The 20,400-nt window shown below is 41.7% G+C and overlaps 1 protein-coding gene across 1 annotated transcript in view; it reads left to right on the plus strand.

Annotated features, from left to right (window-relative positions):
- The window catches only part of F8 (coagulation factor VIII), a 61,337-nt gene that overhangs the window by 21,643 nt on the left and 19,294 nt on the right, over positions 1 to 20,400 (plus strand). Inside the window, exons 10-17 of the mRNA XM_058196900.1 lie at positions 4,079 to 4,172; positions 6,715 to 6,926; positions 8,107 to 8,257; positions 10,707 to 10,916; positions 11,097 to 13,395; positions 16,169 to 16,334; positions 17,984 to 18,196; positions 19,698 to 19,926. Coding sequence (XP_058052883.1) covers positions 4,079 to 4,172; positions 6,715 to 6,926; positions 8,107 to 8,257; positions 10,707 to 10,916; positions 11,097 to 13,395; positions 16,169 to 16,334; positions 17,984 to 18,196; positions 19,698 to 19,926 — 3,574 coding nt within the window. The remainder of the gene's footprint in view (positions 1 to 4,078; positions 4,173 to 6,714; positions 6,927 to 8,106; positions 8,258 to 10,706; positions 10,917 to 11,096; positions 13,396 to 16,168; positions 16,335 to 17,983; positions 18,197 to 19,697; positions 19,927 to 20,400) is intronic.

Consider the following 20,400-nt stretch of genomic DNA (forward strand, 5'->3'; position numbering starts at 1 on the left):
TAGTTAATTAGCAGTAAATTGATTGCTTTTATTAATTGTATACTCTCTCAAGTCCGTGAGGGAAATGAGTAATTGATAAATAATTGCACTGCGTAAATAAATAAGCAAACCAACCAACCAACCAAATTGTTTTCAAGATTCCATAGAAGTTTGAATAGAAGGAGGTCATCTGCTTAAGAAATTCACTCGTTCTAGTTATGATGACTCTGAAGTCTGAGAAAAATTCTTAAATGTGGCATGTTCACATTCATTTGTTAAATATTAAGTGCCTATGCAGGTTCTTAGTGGGACGCGATGGCTCAGTGGCTAAGATGCTGAGCTTGTCGATCGGAAGGTCGTCAGTTCAGCAGTTCAAATCCCTAGCGCCGCATAACGGGGTGAGCTCCCGTTACTTATCCCAGCTTCTGCCAACCTAGCAGTTCGAAAGCACATAAAAAATGCAAGTAGACCAATAGGAACGACCTTTGGTGGGAAGGTAACAGCGTTCCGTGCGCCTTTGGCGTTTAGTCATGCCAGCCACATGATCACGGAGACGTTTTTGGACAGCGCTGGCTCTTCGGCTTTGAAACGGAGATGAGCACCGCCCCCTAGAGTTGGGAATGACTAGCACATATGTGCAAGGGGAACCTTTACCTTTGTCTATGGAGTTTCTCAATCAACCAGGTCATTTATCTTTCTTTCCCACAAGAATTCATATATGCACATCGTAGGGCCATATCCACTTACAAATGCAAAGAAGTCTATGGAGATTCTCAGTCATCCAGGTCAGGGGTCTCCAACCTTGGTCCCTTTAAGACTTGTGGACTTCAACCCCCAGAGTTCCTCAGCCAGCTTTGCTGGCTGAGGGACTCTGGGAGTTGAAGTCCACAAGTCTTAAAGGGACCAAGGTTGAGACCCTGATCCAGATCATGGTTGTCCCAAAGTGGTGTTTTTTTCAAGAGGCAACTGGACTTTCTGGTTTTTCTTTGAAGACGTTTCGCTTCTTATCCAAGAAGCTTCTTCAGCTTTGAGAGAAGTTGAAGAAGCTTCTGAGAGAAGCTGAAGAAGCTTGTTGGATGAGAAGCAAAACGTCTTCAAAGAAAAACCAGAAAGTCCAGTTGCCTCTTGAAAAAAAAGCACCTTTGTTAAAAAATGTAAGGTATTTATTTTTGGTAACAAAACAATCTTTCATTTGATCTAAAAGTAACTTTAAAAAATTTATATTATGAACCCAAAAGAAAATTCATACTTACCTATGGTCCTTAACAATAAATTCACTGTTATAGAATAGAATAGAATAGAATTTTTATTGGCCAAGTGTGATTGGACACACAAGGAATTTGTCTTGGTGCATATGCTCTCAGTGTACATAAAAGAAAAGATACGTTCATCAAGGTACAACATTTACAACACAATTGATGATCAATATATCAATATAAATCATAAGGATTGCCAGCAACAAGTTATAGTCATACAGTCATAAGTGGAAACAGATTGGTGATGGGAACTATGAAACGATTAATAGTAGTGCAGATTCAGTAAATAGTCTGACAGTGTTGAGGGAATTATTTGTTTAGCAGAGTGATGGCCTTCGGGAAAAAATTGTTCTTGTGTCTAGTTGTTCTGGTGTGCAGTGCTCTATAGCGTCGTTTTGAGGGTAGGAGTTGAAACAGTTTATGTCCAGGATGCGAGGGATCTGCAAATATTTTCACGGCCCTCTTCTTGATTCGTGCAGTATACAGGTCCTCAATGGAAGGCAGGTTGGTAGCAATTATTTTTTCTGCAGTTCTAATTATCCTCTGAAGTCTGTGTTTTTCTTGTTGGGTTGCAGAACCGAACCAGACAGTTATAGAGGTGCAAATGACAGACTCAATAATTCCTCTGTAGATCAACAATATAAGTTTTGATTGTAAGAGACAGTATCACAAAAATCTCTGCTATAATAACACACATTGCTGCATCTTTCGACTAGTGGAAAATATTGCCTTTTCCAAAACAGAGAGGTCACACGTTTCCAGAAATCTTTTCCTGACACCGGGAATATAACTTTTCCATTCTTTTCACTGCAATATTTATTATTGAAAGCATTGGAAAATTAAAGTATACAGATAGTCCTCAACTTGCAACCGTAATTGAGCCCAACGTTTTTGTTGTTAAGTGAGAAATTCGTTACGTTTTGCCCCATTTTACAACATCTCTCACCACAGTTGTTAAGTAAATCAGCGCAGTTGTTAAAATTAGTCACACGGTTGTTAAGTGAATCTGGTTTCCCCGTTGACTTTGCTTCTAAGAAGGTCGCAAAAGGGGATTAAAAGAACCGGGGACACTACAACTGTCAAAAATGTGAGTCAGTTGTCAAGCATCTGAATATAAATCGTAGGAGATGCTGCGACAGTCGTAAGTGTGGATATTGGTCGTAAGTCACGTTTTTCAGTGCTGTTGTAACTTTGAACGGTCACTGAACGAAGTGTTGTAAATCAAGGACTACCTGTAATGTTCTTTGGAGAAATGCTTTTTTTGAAAGTAAAAGAAAAACTAAAGAGAAATAAAGGATGGAGAAGAGAAGATAACAAATTTATTTATTATTTATTTATTTATTTTGTCACAACAATATATGTAGGAATCATACAAAAAGATTATATAGTATATAAACACATATATGAGGAAATATAAGGAGGTATAAGCATATATATATAGGATGAAGAAAAGAAAAACAATAGGACAGGAACGGTAGGCACGTTTGTGCGCTTATGCACGCCCCTTATGGTCCTCTTAGGAATGGGGTGAAGTCAATAGTAGAAAGTTTTTGGTTAAAGCTTTTAGGATTATGAGAAGAGACCACAGAGTCAGGTAAAGTGTTCCAAGCACTGATGATTCTGTTACAGAAGTCATATTTTCTGCAATCTAGTTTAAAGCAGTTGACATTAAGTTTAAATCTATTAGTTGCTCTAGTATTATTGCAATTAAAGCTGAAGTCGTCTTTAACAGGAAGGACATTACAATAGATGGTTCTGTGAGTTAAACTTAGGTCTTGTCGAAGGCGACGGAGTTCCAAGTTTTCTAAGCCTGGGATTTCAAGTCTGGTGGGATAGGGTATTTGTGTAAATATTTGGTTTATTTTATTTTGTGTAAATATTTGTTTAAAATATTTGTGTAAATATTTTGTGTAAATATTTTACGCAAACAATATTTGTGTAAAATATTGTAAATATAAATAAAACTAGATATAAAGGAACGATAAATACAAAGATAATAAAAAAAGAAGGGAAAGGGGGAATACATAAAGCAGAAAGAAGATGAATGAAACTGTCATGTAAAAAGAAAACACATATTATGTGTTTATGTTATGTATGTTTGTGTTGTGTTGTGTCTTTGTAATAAAATCAATAAAAAATTTTTTTGAAAAAAGTAAAAGAAATACACTAACTTACCGACCAAAGATAATTTGATTAGAAAAGTCTTGGAATGTGCAGAAATGGATAAACTCACAAAGGAGATACAAGAAAAAGAGGAAACAGAATATTACACATTGTGAGAGAAACAGTATGAATGGCTAGAGGAGAGGGATAAAAGGCAAAGGAAAGATCAAATAAGGAAGATATAGGAGTTGAAATGTAACAACAAATAAGAGGAAACAGAAAAAAATGTAGTTTGTAGAAATGAAATTGGGTACACTGTTATTTATATGCATATATCTAAATAAATTAATATTAGACTCGTATGTATAAAGGATACATTGAAATAAGGGAGAAAAAAATGGACAAGTAAGAAAATGTTTAACCGTTGCGAAATTGTTGGAAAAAAAACCTATCGTTTGAAGATACTTTTTCTGTTTTTTGAAAAATGTTTAATAAAAAAAAATTTTTTTTAAAAAAAGGAAAGAAAGTAAAAGAAATACATTTTTCGTGTATTATTGGACCTCAACATTCCTCTAATAACGGCCATCGGTGGGTGAGGGGTGGGGGGGGCAGAATTTTGGGATTAAACATGATTTGGAAGGTCTTCATTTCTCTATGTTGGTAGATTTGATACGTAACATTGTTCCGCATCCGGAATGCCGCAAAGCGACTGAACGGAATGTCAAACTGTCTCGTTTCAGATTGTGTTTAAGAATTTGGCCAGCCGGCCATACAACATTTACCCTCATGGAATCACCAATGTCACTTCATTCCATCCTCTCGGAAGTCCTCGACGTAAGACTGCTGGAAGGCGGGGGGGGGGTCTCTTGGGAAGTGGCTGTCGCAGGCCGATGGGGGGTGGGTCTCATGCTGCATTCATGCGTAATCTGAAAGTAGGGGGAGGGAGGGACAGTGGTGGGATTCAAATAATTTAAAAACCGGTTCTCTGCCCTAATGATTTCTTCCAACCACCAGTTCACCAAACTGCTCAGAAAGTTAACAACCGGTTCTCCTGAAGTGGTGCGAACTGGCTGAGTCCCATCACTGGGGAGGGAGGAGCCAAACAAACCAAGTTGGTTCGCAGATCAGGCTGAGCCTTCAGCTTGATCTATTTATTTTATTTTATTTTATTTTATTTTATTTTATTTATTTATTTATTTTGTCACAACAGCATAAGCATAAGCATGAAATAACTACATAATATATAAGCATATATATATAAGTATGAGTACGTAATAACTAAATTAATTGGATATAACATTGAAATCCTAGGTTTAGAAAACTTAGAACTCCGTCGCCTTCGACAAGACCTAAGTTTAACTCATAGAATCATTCTATTGTAATGTCCTTCCTGTTAAAGACTACTTCAGCTTCAATTACAATAATACAAGAGCAACCAATAGATTTAAACTTTAAGTTAACCGCTTCAATCTAGATTGCAGAAAATATGTCTTCTGTAACAGAGTTATCAATGCTTGGAACACATTACCTGACTCTGTGGTCTCTTCTCATAATCCCAAAAGCTTTAACCAAAAACTTTCTACTATTGACCTCACCCCATTCCTAAGAGGACTATAAGGGGTGTGCATAAGAGCACAAATGTGCCTACCATTCCTGTCCTATTATTTTTTATTCTTATACATATATGCTCATACTTCCTCATATTTCCTCATATATATGTTTAGATACTATATAACCATTTTGTGCGATGCTTATGTATATTGTGACAAAATAAATAACGAAAGGAAACAATAGGACAGGAATGGTAGGCACGCTTGTGCTCTTATGCACGCCCCTTATAGTCCTCTTAGGAATGGGGTGAGGTCAATAGTAGACAGTTTTTGGTTGAAGCTTTGGGGATTTTGGGAAGAGACCACAGAGTCTGGTAGTGTATCTCAAGCATTAACAACTCTATTACTGAAGTCATATTTTCTGCAATCAAGATTGGAGCGGTTCACATTAAGCTTAAATCTATTGTGTGCTCGTGTATTGTTGCGATTGAAGCTGAAGTAGTCTGCAACAGGAGGGATGTTGTAACTGATGATTCTATGAGTTAAATTCAGGTCATGTCGAAGGCGGCGTAGTTCTAAATTTTCTAAACCCAGGATTTCAAGTCTGGTGTCATAAGGTATTTTGTTGTATTCAGAGGAGTGGAGAACTCTTCTTGTAAAATATTTCTGGACACGTTCATTTGTATTGATGTCAGAAATGTGGTGAGGGTTCCAGACAGTCGAGCTGTATTCAAGACTTACAAAGCTGGTCTGAAGATTGTTTTTCTGTGTTCAATCAAACATGATGATAAGTCAAGTGTTGGCAGCTAATCTAAGATGTCAACATTATTCGCTTAACGTTACATAGCTAGAATAGACCAGAGCTGGGAGGGATCTTGGAGGTCTTCTAGTCCAGCCCCCTGCTCAAGCAGGAGAGCCTATACTATTTCAGATAAGTGGCTGTCTAGTCTCTTCTTATGAAGCACCCATGATTTCTGGAGGCAAGCTGTTCCACTGATTCATTGTCCTCACTGTTAGGAAGTTTCTCCTTAATTCCAGGTTACTTCTCTCCTTGATTAGTTTCCATCCATTGTTTCTTGTTCTCCCCTCTGGTACTTTGTATAATAATTTGACCCCCTCTTCTTTGTGACAGCCCCTCTAATACTGGAATGCTGCTATCATGTTCTCTCTAAATCTTCTTTTCTTTAGACTAGCCAAACCCAAATCCTGAAAACATTCTTCATATGTGTTGTTCTCCATGTCTTTGATCATCTTAATTGTTCTTCTCTGAACTTTTTCCAACATCTTTTTTGTAGTTATGGTGATCAAAATTGGTTGCAGTATTCCAGGTGTGGTCTTACTAGGCTAGGGCAGGGGTGAAATGTTCTCGGTTTGGACCAGATCACACAATCTGTCTCTGTCTCTCCCTCCCCCCCTCTCTCTCCCTCCCTCCCTCCCTCTCTCCCTCTCCCCCCCCCCCCGCCCTCTCTCTCTGTCCTTCTTTGTGTCTGTCTGTGTGTGAACTAAATTACTATCTGGCTTTCTAAAGACCATTGCTGCCCTCTTGTGGAATTGTAGAAGGCTATGGGAGCAAATTTCTTCGTTGAGTTTCTATAGCTGCCTATCTCAGATACTGAATGTGCACATACATGGTGACCTAATATGAGAGTTTTTAAAGTTTTGTTTTGGTGTGATATAATCCAGTGGGCTTTGAAAAAAAAAACCATGGTTTGTGGCTTAGCATAGTATTTTATCCAGGCCACCGTGGCTTACTTGTGCAACAAACGTGGCTGCAGCAAACCAGTAGGAAACTAAACCAAATGATTTTGTGGTTTGTTTCCTCTTAGATCAGAATATGAAGGTGATACCAGTACGACCCAAACAGGTGTTCACGTACAGGTGGAAGATCATGCCAGGGGACGGCCCGTCCAGATCTGATCCTAGTTGCCTGACTCGCTACTATTACAGCTCAATCAAACCGGCTAAAGACTTGGCATCTGGGCTTATTGGACCCCTCCTGATCTGTTTCAAAGAAACCATGGATCAAAGAGGGAATCAGGTGGGTTCATTGCTCCATCGCAGGGGTGAAATATAAAATTTGTTACTACTGGTTCTGTGGGCGGGGCTTGGGGGTTAATGTGACTGGGTGGGCGTGGTCAACTTTTTTTTTTTTTAACTTTTAAAAGCATTTTTTCTACAACCTCTTCGGCCAAAAATGTTAAGAAACAGAAAGGAGTTTACTTTCTTGGTGAATGAACTCAGAAATTGGCAGATACAATTTAGATGGGATGTTCCAACTGGATTAATATTATTTTACGCAGGAGAAAGATATCGCCTTAATACAGTTTGGAAGGCAAGAGGTTTCTATACTAATGTTTTAAAGGCTGGAAGCCCACCATCACCAGATGTTAGGAGAAGAAGAGAAGCAGAGATGGCAAAAAAGTCTAAATGAACAGACTGCAAGAATTATATTTATATTTCTCTGTATGTAAAAGGAGAGTTAAGGTCCTAGAGGAGGATGAGAGCTTATGGATAGTTAGCATATGTTTAGCTTATGATTGTTAGATGTTTGTTATACCCTGTATTTTGCTCTAGGAAGTCTGGGGGTGGGTTAGGGAAAGGGGAGGGTGAAGGGGAGGTTGGGGGAGCGGGGAGGGGGAAGAAGGGGAGATATTTGTTAAAATTTTGTAAAACTTTTTCAATAAAAAAAAGCATTATTTCTACAACCTCTTCGGCCGAAGAGGTTGTAAAAAAATGCTTTTAAAAGGCTCCTCTGATGATCCCAGCTGAGTTTCCTGATCGTCAGAGGCTTTTCTGTTCTTTTAAAAGCATTTTTTTTGCACATAAAAAATGCAAGTAAAAAAAATAGGGACATCTTTGATGGGAAGGTAACAGTGTTCCATGCACCTTTGGCGTTTAGTCATGCCGGCCATGTGACCATGGAGACATCTTCGGACAACTTCGGCTTTGAAACGAAGATGAGCAGTGCCCCCTAGAGTCGGGAACGACTAGCATAGGTGTGCGAGGGGAACCTTTACTTCGCTAGAAATATTTGATCCACAGCCTGGTATTATTGAAAGAGCAGAGACAGCCCTCTTGTCATTTTGAAAGATAGTGGCAATCTTACAATCAGCAAATAAACTTTTGGATCGTTGGCCTTCCTGGTCCAATATCTTAATCTCTAGTTTCCCCTCCCAGATTCTGACCCATTAATCCCCCTATTTTTGTGATCCCTTCAGATGATTGCTGATGAAGCAAGATTCGTGCTGTTTTCTGTCTTTAATGAAAATTGGAGCTGGTACTTGTCAGAGAACATCAAGCGATTTTGTTCCGATGCAGCCAACGTTAATCCCCAAGACCCTGAATTCTATGCATCCAACTTCATGTACAGTGAGTAGCTCCAGATTTTTTTAAAAAAAAAATGTATGAAGAACAGTGAAAAAAAGATAAGACGTTACATGTGCTTTTCTTACACGTAGCCGGAGCTGTTGTGGAAGATCTAATAAGGCTACTCCAAGTTGGATCCTCAATTTCTTTATACTCATAAATTGAAAATAGGCTGTTGTTGATTTTTTCCCCCTTCTTCCATGGGACAGGTTACCTTAGAGGGTGTAACTTCCTTACATTTGTTTTGGAGCAAAGCTGTATAAATAAAGAAACACACTACTTGTATCCAGTGGTGGGATTCAAATAATTTAGCAACCGGTTCTCTGCCCCAATGACCAGCTGGATAGGCATGGCTCGGAGGTCATGTGACTGTGTGGGTGTGGCCAACTCAACATCACTAACGTCGATGGGCGCTTCGCCTTAGCTGTTACAATGTAACAAGGGTTAACCAGAGAGGCAGTTTCTGTAACCAGGGCAATAAAGATTAGGCTAGAAACACCACCAGAATGTTTCCTTCCTGCCTTCCTTACAGGATTAGCCTTGTAAAGTGGAAAAAAAATCAAAATAAGATTTCTTCCAACAACCGGTTCTCTGAATTGCTTAGAAAGTTAACAACCGGTTCTCCTGAAAAGGTGCGAACTGGCTGAATCCCACCACCGCTTGTATCCTTTCAGTGGGAACCAGTGTAGTGTAGTGATTAGGTTATGCACCGGAGTTGCCAGTTCAAGTCCTCTGCAACTGAGTGACTTTGGGCTTTACAGTACTCATTCTCTCAGACTTACCTATCTCAAAGGGCTATTGTTATGGTGAAGTTAAAGCTAAGGAAGGATTACATGCAACCTGTCGTGTCCCGCTCCTCTGCTGACGGCCGGGTCAGGGAAATCCGAATCAGGCTTGCCTCTGCAGCTCTGCCCAAAGTCCTAGCAAAGTCCTCAGAGCAGGCAGGAGACCAGTAAGTGACTTCAGCAAGATAAGTTCGACTTTGCCTGACTCAGAGACTGCCAGAAAGCAGATCCTTTATATAGGCCATGGGGTGTGGCTCCATGACTCAGCATTTATCCAGGCCTGCCCCTCCCTTCCTTCTGTTGCCTCCGCCTATCAAGTCTTCTGACGCAAGGGTCACTCCAGTCAGCAGCTGTTGGTAATAGACCTCCCTCAGGCTCACATGCTGTGGAGGAGGGGGAGGGGTCTAGCTGCTCCGTTTGCCTGGGCATGGAGCCAGGGCTGGGGCCGGGGGATGCTCCCTCCTCTGCAGCCTGCTTGGGCATGGAGCCAGGGCTGGGACTGGGAGGTGCCCCCTCCTCTTCAGCTTGTCTGGGCATGGAGCCAGGACTGGGGCTAGGAGGCATACATTCCTCCGTGTTCGGGAGCAGATAAGAAGGCCCCGGCTGCTGTGAGAGCGGGCAAGACACAACACAACCCACTTCAACTTTGCTGGGAAAACATGTGATATAACATGTTAATGATGTTGATAATCATGATCAGCTTTTCCCAGATCCAGTCCCAGTTCCTTAGCTGCAACTGGACTTTCTAGAGGTCATGCTGGCTGGATGTAATGACATTGTAGTCTAGCTTTTGTCTTCTGACCTAGGCTTCCTTAAAAAGCATGAAGCAGAGTCTTGGTCCCAGGAAAACCCCTTTTATTTACACGACTGTGAATCCCTTTCATTCATAGTCAGCAAGGCTTGGAAAACAAGTCTTTCAGAGGAATATTTATCAACACAAACCTTATTTCGCTTGGGAAAGCTGCCAGATAACTAGTGTCCAAATGGAGGGCAAGGCAAAACTTGGCATAGACTCTCTTAGAGTCATGAACAGAACTTTCCACTCTTGAAGTGACTGAACGAACGAGCTGCAAAAGCCCTCTCCCCATTCGCTCCTCTTTTGTTTCCTATGGGAGGGGCCAATCACCTTCAAGGTGTGGCTTTACTCCCAAGTCGACCCTGCTTTCTTAGTTGTTCTTGTCTTCTGGCAGCTTTGCCATTGTGCACAGGTACTAGCTGTTCCTCTGCCTCACTGCTATCTAGCTCCCTCTCTACCTCCGATGTAGAACAATTGTCCGAGCTTTTCCCCAGCCCCCAGGATTGGCCATTGTTCCTCCTCAACCTCCTCACTGTCCAACTCTGCTGCCAGCTCCACTGGCCACAAGCGGGCCAAAACACTTTGATGACATGATTTTGCCACATATCTCGGATCAATTCCCCAAGGGCAGCGGTCTTTTGGGTGCCAGGGACTGGTTCCATGGAGACAGTTTTTTTCTGGGGACTGGGGCAAGATTTCACATGCTGCCTGCATCCCCAAGTGGGGCTTCAGTTGCACAGCCCAGTTTCTGGCATGCCATGACCCAGGGCTGGTCCACAGACCGGGGGTTGGGGACCCCTGCCCTAGGGTGCTATAAAGTATTGAAATTCTTTGTGATTCATCATTATTATTTTTCTCACTCTTCTTCCAGGTATCAATGGGTATGTCTTTGATAATCTTCAAATGAAACTCTGCCAGAACCAAGTGGTATATTGGTATGTCCTGAATGTGGGTGCCCAGAGTGAGATCATCTCTGTGTTTTTCTCCGGAAACACTTTTAAGCACAACACTATCTCGGAAGAGGTCCTGGCTATCTACCCCTTCTCTGGAGAGACGGTTATCATGTCCATGGACAATCCAGGTGAGGTTGACATCCATTGTTCTTTGAAGCAACTTGGTGCCTTCAGGTTTCTTCAAAGTTTCCAGGTCATATTAACTCTGAGGTCTTAAGATTAATGCATCTCTGATATAATGTGCACATTATTTTAAGTCTTCCTCTCATTTTATCTCTTGGTTTTGTTTTTCCTTTTCTCCGAGACAGGCAAATGGATTCTGGGATGTTTGAATCCTAATTTTCGAAAACAAGGAATGAGAGCTAAGTTAAGTATTTTTGTATGTCGCCAAGAAGAGTATGTTGGCGAGGACTACGAAGACTACTATGAAGAAGGCATTCCGTCGGATTATATTGGCGAAGCCAATACCCTACAGGTGAGAGGTTTCTCCAAGACAAGTAGACGTCTCCAACTATGCCCAAATGGTACCTCACGTTCAGAAGATGAAAGGCTGATGTGCCTTGAGCAATCTAGCCATCTTCTCAAAGACAACCATCCCAGGAATTCCACTGACCCACTCATCTCTCCAGGGGAACCCTTACCCCTAGGTGAACCCTTGTTTGACATCTTACCCAGGGACGCTTTCCCCATAGAAGAACAATCGCCTCTACAGAAGCAAAGTTTTGAAGAGTTTTCTCCTTCAGAAAAGTCACCACTTGCCCAGGAAATCTCACATCACGGTAACCTTTCGTTAGCAAGTTCAGCCAATCTGGATAGAAAAGCTCTCGATGCAGGAAGCGATGGTGGTGGAAACTCTACAGCTGTACGTGAACTTCTTTCCCTTGGTAACAATGATATTCATACAGTGCCCCACAACGAAGCAATCAACGCAAAACCTCTGAGGAAGACCCTCCAGGATAATAAGAGGGAGAAGGTTATGGAACTGAAGGTAAATTCAACTGTTGGCTTGCCAAATCTTTTGAGCGGACAACATGCCTTGTTTCCAAAGAGAGAGGAGGCAACGGGTTCTGATAAATGGACTGATATTATGGACAGATCCCTCCATGTTAATGATATTGAAAATGATAATGATAGATTCTCTATAAATCCCTCTTCTACTAACACGGGAAGAGATAGCTTGCCTCTCCCAGGAGATTTTCAAGAAACAAACCAAGACAAGCATCTCTCAGGAAAAGAATCTTTGCCCAGGTTCAACTCTGCACCCAGTGTCGCAAATTCCCATGGAGCCCTGAACGTATTTGTGGAGCAAAATGTCACACAAAGTAGATCGATTTTAAGGATTCCCCAGGTAAATTTATCTGGGGAAAGGGATATTTTACACCTAGAAGGAAACTCTCCATCTCAGCTAGTTGGCCTGGAGAAGAGTGTAAGTTCTAACCCAGAAGAGAGTCGGTCAAAACTAAACCAAGAGAACCCAGAAATGACAACACGTGGGACCAAGTCAACGGCCTGTCAACAGCATTCCCATGGTTGCAAGAGACACTTGGGAGAAAGGTCTGCGAAATCACAGGAAGGCCCGTTGGTTGAAATAGGCGCTAGAGTGGATATCGAAGCAAAAACGTCTAGCGAGATTGATGCGAGAGTTCAGCCATTGCTCAACTTCCTTAGGGCAAGCAGTAAGACTGAGTCTTCCGTAACGGGACCTCCCTTAACAGGTAGAGCAAAAGGAGCTTATCCGATAACAAATGATGGCAGAACCACAGCTTCGTATTATTCTCTACGGAACATCATCCAATATAATCAAAGCTTATCCCCAGCGATGAAGAATGTAATCAACACCACTGTGATTCCTCATCATTTTAGAACAGAAACAAGAGGCCATCATATGGAAGCAAAGCAAAGGCCGACTTCAAATGGTTTTGCAGAAGGAAATATTTCAGAAGTCAATGTTCTTTTTCCAAAAAATACAGAACCGGCATACACATCTGGCCCATTTAGCTCTCCCAAAGATGCCCCAATAAAGAGACAAGCTGGCCCAGAAGTTTTTTTGCAGCTGCACTTAAGGAACTCTAGTGGAGATCAAGAACAAACATTAAGAAATGAATCTTTGATGGCTATCATTAAAAGAGAGAAAACCTCACTACAACAAACCCCATCAGCCAATGATACGCTCTCTCAAGACCTTCCAGCATCCAGCCAGAACATTCAAGGACAGCCGTTGAAGGACATCAATAGCTCAAAAGAAATCAATGGGTTTAATGATGAACAAAGTCCTAGCTCAAGAGATGAAACAGCAGTATTGAAAGGGAAGGAAGAAGTGGGAATCCCACTCAGCAAGGATTCAGGGGCTGAGTTTCATGTGAAGGTCTCCAGAACCTCCTTAGATGTCAACCAACCCACAGGAGGAAACTTCTCAAGACCTGTGAAAGAGAAATCCGACTACGATGAATATAGCAATACAGAGGAGACCAAGGAGGATTTCGATATCTATGAAGACGAACAGGATCCACGTATGTTCACTGGGAAAATCCGACAATATTACATTGCTGCGGTTGAGGTGACGTGGGATTATGGTGGCTCTATCCCCTCCCCATATCTAAGAGACAAGTAAGTTTTTTCCATCCTGTTGCCAAAATTGCTCACAATGGGCTCTATGGCTAAATGGGATTTCAATCCTGTTTTTATTTGTAATTTAAAGTCAATATTAATATATTTTAAATAACAGAATAACAGAGTTGGAAGGGACCTTGGAGGTCCTCTAATCCAATCCCCTGCTCAAGTAGCAGACCTTAGAACAATGATGACTACCCTTTTCCAAGCGCCCAAAGTGCGCACGCTTGTGTGGAATGCACGAACCCCCAAAATGCAATGCGTGCACAGCCCCCACACATGTGCCCTGACCCCTGTGCATGCCCCCTGCACATGCACATGCCCCTCCATGCACCTGCTCCCACCCTCAGCCCCCCCACACATGCCCCGCCCCCCATGCATGCACGGCAGAGACCCGAAGACCAGCTGGCTGGTGGGAGGCATGCGCAGTGGAGCTGAGATGGAGCGTCAGCTCGCGTGGCCTTCAGAGAGGGCTCTGTGTGCCACCTCTGGCACACGTGTCGTAGGTTCACCATCACAGCCTTAGAACATTTCAGACAAGTGGCTGTCCAGTCTCTTCATAAAAGCCTCCAGTGATGGAGCACCCACAACTTCTGAAAGGGATGCCATGTCACTGGTTAATTGTTCTCACTGTCAGGAAATTTCTCCCTAGTTCTAGGTTGCCTCTCCCCTTGAGTAGTTTCCATCCATCGCTTCTCGTCCTGTTTTCTGGTGCTTCAGAAAATAGGTTGACCCCCCTCCTCTTTGTGGCAGCCTCTCAAATATGGGAAGACTGAAATTGAAATCCTAGGCTTAGAAAAGTTGGAACTCCGTCGCCTTCAACAAGACCTAAGTTTAACTCATAGAATCATCTATTGTAATGTCCTTCCTGTTAAAGACTACTTCAGCTTTAATTGCAATAATACAAGAGCAACCAATAGATTTAAACTTAATGTTAACCGTTTTAATCTAGATTGCAGAAAATATGACTTCTATAACAGAATCATCAGTGCTTGGAACACTTTACCTGACTCTGTGGTCTCTTCCCATAATCCCAAAAGCTTTAACCAAATCTTTCTAATATTGACCTCACCCCATTCCTAAGAGGACCATAAGGGGCGTGCATAAGAGCGCAAATGTGCCTACCGTTCCTGTCCTATTGTTTTTCTTTTTCTTCTTCTTATATATATATATATATGCTTATACCTCCTAATATTTACTCATATATATGTTTATATACTATATAATCTTTTTTGTATGATACTTATATATATTGTTGTGACAAATAAATAGAAGACTGCTTCTCAAACCTTTAGTTTACATGAATATAAAAATGATTTTTAAGGTTTGGATCAAGTTACATAGACAGACAAATATATGGCCTAACAGAATAACAGAATTGGAAGAATCTTTGTTTCTAGTCCAATCCCCACTCAACCAGGAGACCCTACACAATTTCAGACAAATGGCTGTCCAATCTCTTCTTAAAAACTTCCAGCGTTGGAGCACTCACAGCTTCTGGAGGCAAGCTGTTCCACTGATTAATTGTTCTCACTGTCAGGAAATGTTTCTGATAGATCAGTATTGCCGCTTAATTGTGGAAAGAGAACAAAAAGTCAGAGATAACAGTTATGACTGAATTCATGGATGTAGTTCAGGGGTGAATTTCAGCCGGTTCTATCCGGATTGCGCGATATGGTAGTGCCGCCTGCGCGAAGCCCCGCCCACCCATGTGGATGTCATGGCGTCCCTTTTTTGTGACAATTTTCAGCCTCTGCGCATGCGTGGACGATGGCGTGGACGTGGCATGCGCACATTTGCGAACCAGTAGAGAAAGTAAGGGAATTTCACCCCTGGTGTAGTTGAATATTCACTTTGTGTTCTTTGCCATTAACTGTTGCTGTGGTTCCACGTTTCAGAACAGTAAAACAGCCGCCATTTTTTAAATGGAAATATCCACCAAAGATTTGAGAAAAGATCATTTGTTTGCTCAATGCTAGCCAAGAGCTGTAATCAACCAAGTAGCATGACTAAAAAGTACTATCAGAAAGCATAAGAAGAACTAATTGCAGATGAATTGGGGGGAAGTCAGACTAACAAGACTAATGAGAGAAAGGATCGAGAAATATTACAGCTTACAGTAGTGGCCAAATTTGTGGAAACCTTTTGGGAAAAGTATATTTTCTAAAACTAGCTAATCATACCACTTTTTTTGGGAGTAGTACTATAAAATTATATATCAATGGAAAGAGAATTTAATCAAGAATGTAATGCAATCACTTTTATGAAGGATTTGCTATTAGAATAGCAGTTACAGTAGAAAGAAGAAAAGTGAAACACATAGGAAAAACTGAGTTATACAAAAATTATCACCATGTCAGTTAATAATTAGTTGGGTAACCTTAAGCATGAATTATGGCCTTTCAACAGCTTCTCATGGGGTGAACCAAATCTTTGAGTTCTGCAGCTGTTATAATGTGAAACCAAGATTGAATGATGGCTTCTATTCACTGGGTTTTATTGCTTCTAACTAACAAGTTTCTTTAGTCGACTCCATAGATTTTCAATTGGGTGAAGGTCTGGGCTATTCCCAGGCCATTCCAGCAGTGAAATAGGATTATCTTGAAACTCCCCAAAAAAAGTGGTGTTATTAGCAATCAAATCTCAAAAATACACTTTTCCCAAAAGGTTTCCACAAGTTTGGCCACTGCTATACATACAATTTTAGCCCATCTAAATAAAAATACAAGGTTTCATTTCATCTCACCAATTGCTTATGTTCTACGCACAGTGATCCAAGGACCAGCTGGAGGAAGCTCTCTAGAAGTTATAAGAAAGTTGTTTTCCAAGAATATTTTGACAGCACTTTTACCCGACAGATACTCCGTGGAGAGCTAGATGAACATTTGGGTATTCTGGGACCATTCATCCGTGGACAAATTGAAGATACAATTGTGGTGAGATATAGATCTGTGGGTGGAAAATATTAGAGGGTCGAATCTCCCATAATTAAACAGGACTTTTTTTTTTAAAGAAAAGGAATATTTTGTCATTTAAATCCCTCTTCTACATTTGCCACATTGATGTCTCTGTCCTACCTTCTTGTTGATCTCCAAGTCAGCCATCTGAGACCATCAAGGTGAAAATTAGTTCTAAAATGAAAATATTGAGTAACCATCTGACAACCTCATGATGAGTTGCGGGATAAAAAATGGCTCTAGTTTAGAATTTAGAATAACAGAGTTGGAAGGGACCTTGAAGGTCTTCTAGTCTAACCCCCTGCCCAGGCAGGAAACCCTACACCACTTCAGACAAATGGTTATCCAACATCTTCTTAAAAACTTCCAGTGTTGGAGCATTCACAACTTCTGGAGGCAAGTTGTTCCACTGATTATTTGTTCTCACTGTCAGGAAATGTCTCCTTAGTTCTAAATTGCTCCTCTCCTTGATGAGTTTCCACCCATTGCTTCTTGTCCTGCCCTCAGTTCCTTTGGAGAATAACTTGACTCCCTCTTCTTTGTGGCAACCCCTGAGATATTGGAAGGCTGCTATCATGTCTCCCCTGGTCCTTCTCTTCACTAGACTTGCCATGCCCAGTTCCTACAACCGTTCTTTATATGTTTTAGCTTCCAGTCCCCTAATCATCTGCCCCCAACAATCTGAGTCCTCTTTTTACCAAACTTGGAAGGAGGGAAGCTGAATCAACCTTGAACTGGTCAGGATCGAACTGCTGACAGTGAGCAGTGAGTTAACCTGCAAAACTACATTCTGACCACTGCGCCACCACGGCTCCTAGAATAAGGAAGAAAGTTTCAGGTTCTCCCATAGTGTGATGACCCAGGGCATGGCACAGAGATAACACAAGCAGCTGGCAAGTTCAAACTGTCCCTTCATTGCTCCAACTTTCTCCAAACTCCCACACATTTCTGGCAAGTCCCAGAGCAAAGTGATGACAAACTCCCCCCACACACACACAAACCTCAAGCAGCCTCTGGCTGCAATTAGTCCAGCCCAGTACTGTGTACACCAGGGCTGCACAGCAATAAATCCAGCAGGGTAAATCAAGGAGTTCAGGAAGCAAAAGATCCAGCTAATTAGTCCAGAAAGCCAAAAAGAATGCAAGGACTCTTGGAAAGTTCAAACATCGACACTCAACACTTCAGGAACTCAGTGTTTGTTCCCACCAATGCCCCTCCCCACAGCATCTCCTTAAGTCTCATTCCCCGAGTGTGCCTTGTGAAGATGGGCGGGGTGCTCTTCTCCCAAATAGCTTGCTCAGTCTGCGCTGTTCTTGCCTTCTCTCCACTCTCCGTACTCTTGGATCAGGAGGGGGTGGTCCTTGGTCCTCAGCTGAGCTTTGACTCTCATGTTCATCCTGCCCCTGTTGCTCCCTGTCTACAAGCTGTCCTAATCCTAAAAGGCCCTGTCCCTCCCCATTTTCTTCTGAAGACAACGAAGCCGCCCCCTCAATCTCTGTCGGCTCAGGTTCCAGCTCATCTTCCCCCCACAGATTCAGGCTCCGGTGGAGGCATGACACATAGCTCAAAGTCTGTGGGTTCCTCACCCTTCTCCTAATTCTACATCACGTATTTCTCCCTCATCTTAGGTGACTTTCAAGAACATGGCTTCCCGACCTTATTCTTTCCATTCTAACTTACTGCCATACGAAGGCAGCCAGGAAGATGGAGAACACCGGAGGCCCGAAGCTGTTCAGCCAAACCAGGTTCGCCAATATTCCCTCAAGGTGCTGTCTGAAATGGCTCCTAGTACCAGTGAATTTGACTGCAAAGCATGGGCCTACTTTTCCAGCGTTAATCTGGTAAATGGAGAATTCTTATTTTCTGCGGGGGTTACAGTGGTGGGATACAAATAACTTAACAACCAGTTCTCTGCCGTAATGACCAGCTGAGTAGGCATGGCTCGGTGGTCATGTGACCATGTGGGTGTGGCCAACTCAATGTCATTTCATGCTGATGGGCGCTTTGTCTTAGCTGTTACAAGGGTTAACCAGAGAGGCAGTTTCTGTAAGCAGGGCAATAAAGATGAGGCTAGAAACACCACCAGAATGTTTCTTTCCGGCCTTCCTTACAGGATTAGCCCTGTAAAGTGGAAAAAGAAACAAAATAAGATTTCTTCCAACCACCGGTTCTCCTAACTGCTTAGAAAGTTAACAACCGGTTCTCCCAAATAGGTACGAACTGGCTGAATCCCACCACTGGGGGGTTACCAATACCAGGTGTTTAGGAGATATACAGCAACCTGGAAAATCAGATCAGGAATTTGCAGAGATTAAGCACCACAAACCCTGTTTGGATGAATTCTTTTTTTTAAAAAAATGATGTGCAGAATACGTTAGGAGGGCTCCCGTAAAATTTAAATTTTGCTTTCCAATTAAAACGACGCTGCAGAGCACTGCACACCAGAACAACTAGACACAAGAACAGTTTTTTTCCCAAACACCATCACTCTGCTAAACAAATAATTCCCTCAACACTGTCAAACTATTTACTAAATCTGCACTACTATTAATCTTCTCATCGTTCCCATCACCCATCTCCTTCCACTTATGACCGTAACTTTGTTGCTTGTATCCTTACAATTTATATTGATATTGATTGTTTCCTGATTGCTTATTTGTACCCTATGACTATCATTAAGTGTTGTAAGTGTTGTACCTTGGTTAAGGTATCTTTTCTTTTATGTACACTGAGAGCATATGCACCAAGACAAATTCCTTGTGTGTCCAATCACACTTGGCCAATAAAAAATTCTATTCTATTCTATTCTATTCTATTCTATTCTATTCTATTCTATTCTATTCTATTCTAAAGATCCAAATAAAGGAGAAAAGTGAGTTTTTGAAAAATAAATAATTCCAAAGGACTGTCTTTTATAATAAAAGATGTATGGGCACTGTATATATATGCTGGTTTATAATAAAATAAAAACTAATATAATAATAGAGCGGTTTATAATAAAATGGTTTGGCTTATAATAAAGTGGTGGCTTATTAACTAAGCCAGCTGTTTCGGCACAAATTAAATTTCGGCACTAACTTGAGCTAGAGTTATCTTTGTTGTAAATTACACATTTACAATTGTAAATTGCAAAGCCAGCATTAAAGCCCAATGTATTGACATTCAAAGAAAATAGACAATTTCAAGGGTGTTTCAATGCACTTCTAATGGTAAACAAAGACACCAGCAAGCACTTCCTTGGATGCTCTGAATGAAAGTTTTATTTTTAAAAAAATAAAATAAGACCGTTCTAAAGCGATGTGATTCTTTTTTTGGCTTCTCTTCCTCCCACTTCTGTTCCAGGAAAAAGACCTGCATTCTGGACTTATTGGGCCTCTAATCATTTGCCGGGCTGCGATTCTTCGCACCACACATGTCAGACAATTGGCTATTCAAGAATTCTCCTTACTTTTCACCATCTTTGATGAAACGAAGAGCTGGTATTTTGCTGAGAACTTTGAAAGGAGCTGCCCGTCTCCTTGCCAAATCCAGATGGACGATCCTGTCCTTAAAAGCAACCACACCTTCTACGGTAAGGAGAATGGTGGGCTGCAACCAGTTTAACAACTGGTTCTGTGAGTGTACACTTTGCACATGTGCATGAACTTTGTGCGCGCGCCTAACACACGTGCACGCAGCATTCAAAATACAACAGTTTGAAGCTCAGCCGCTTACCTTCTAAGGCAGCCCCGATAAGGAGAACAGCGGAGGTGCGGAAATCAGCTGTGTTGTTGTCTCCTACAACAACCATTCCCCTTTCCTTCTATTTATTCCCCAGCCAGGGAGGGGCCATTAAGTGTCCACGTCTGTTGACTCCTTGTCCTCGGTTGCTCACCTCTTCTAACCGCTCTGCACATATGTGCATCTGGAACAGGCCTCAGCTGTTCTTCCTCCTCACTCATATCAGCCTCCAAAGGCAGCTGCCTCTCCGGTAGCTGGAAAATGGCCCTGGGTCTATCTCTGCTTCCGTCGCAAAGCCTTACTCCCAAGTCGACCCTTGTTCTTT

Source organism: Ahaetulla prasina, chromosome 11 (assembly GCF_028640845.1).
Source record: "Ahaetulla prasina isolate Xishuangbanna chromosome 11, ASM2864084v1, whole genome shotgun sequence".
NCBI classification, from domain to species: domain Eukaryota; kingdom Metazoa; phylum Chordata; class Lepidosauria; order Squamata; family Colubridae; genus Ahaetulla; species Ahaetulla prasina.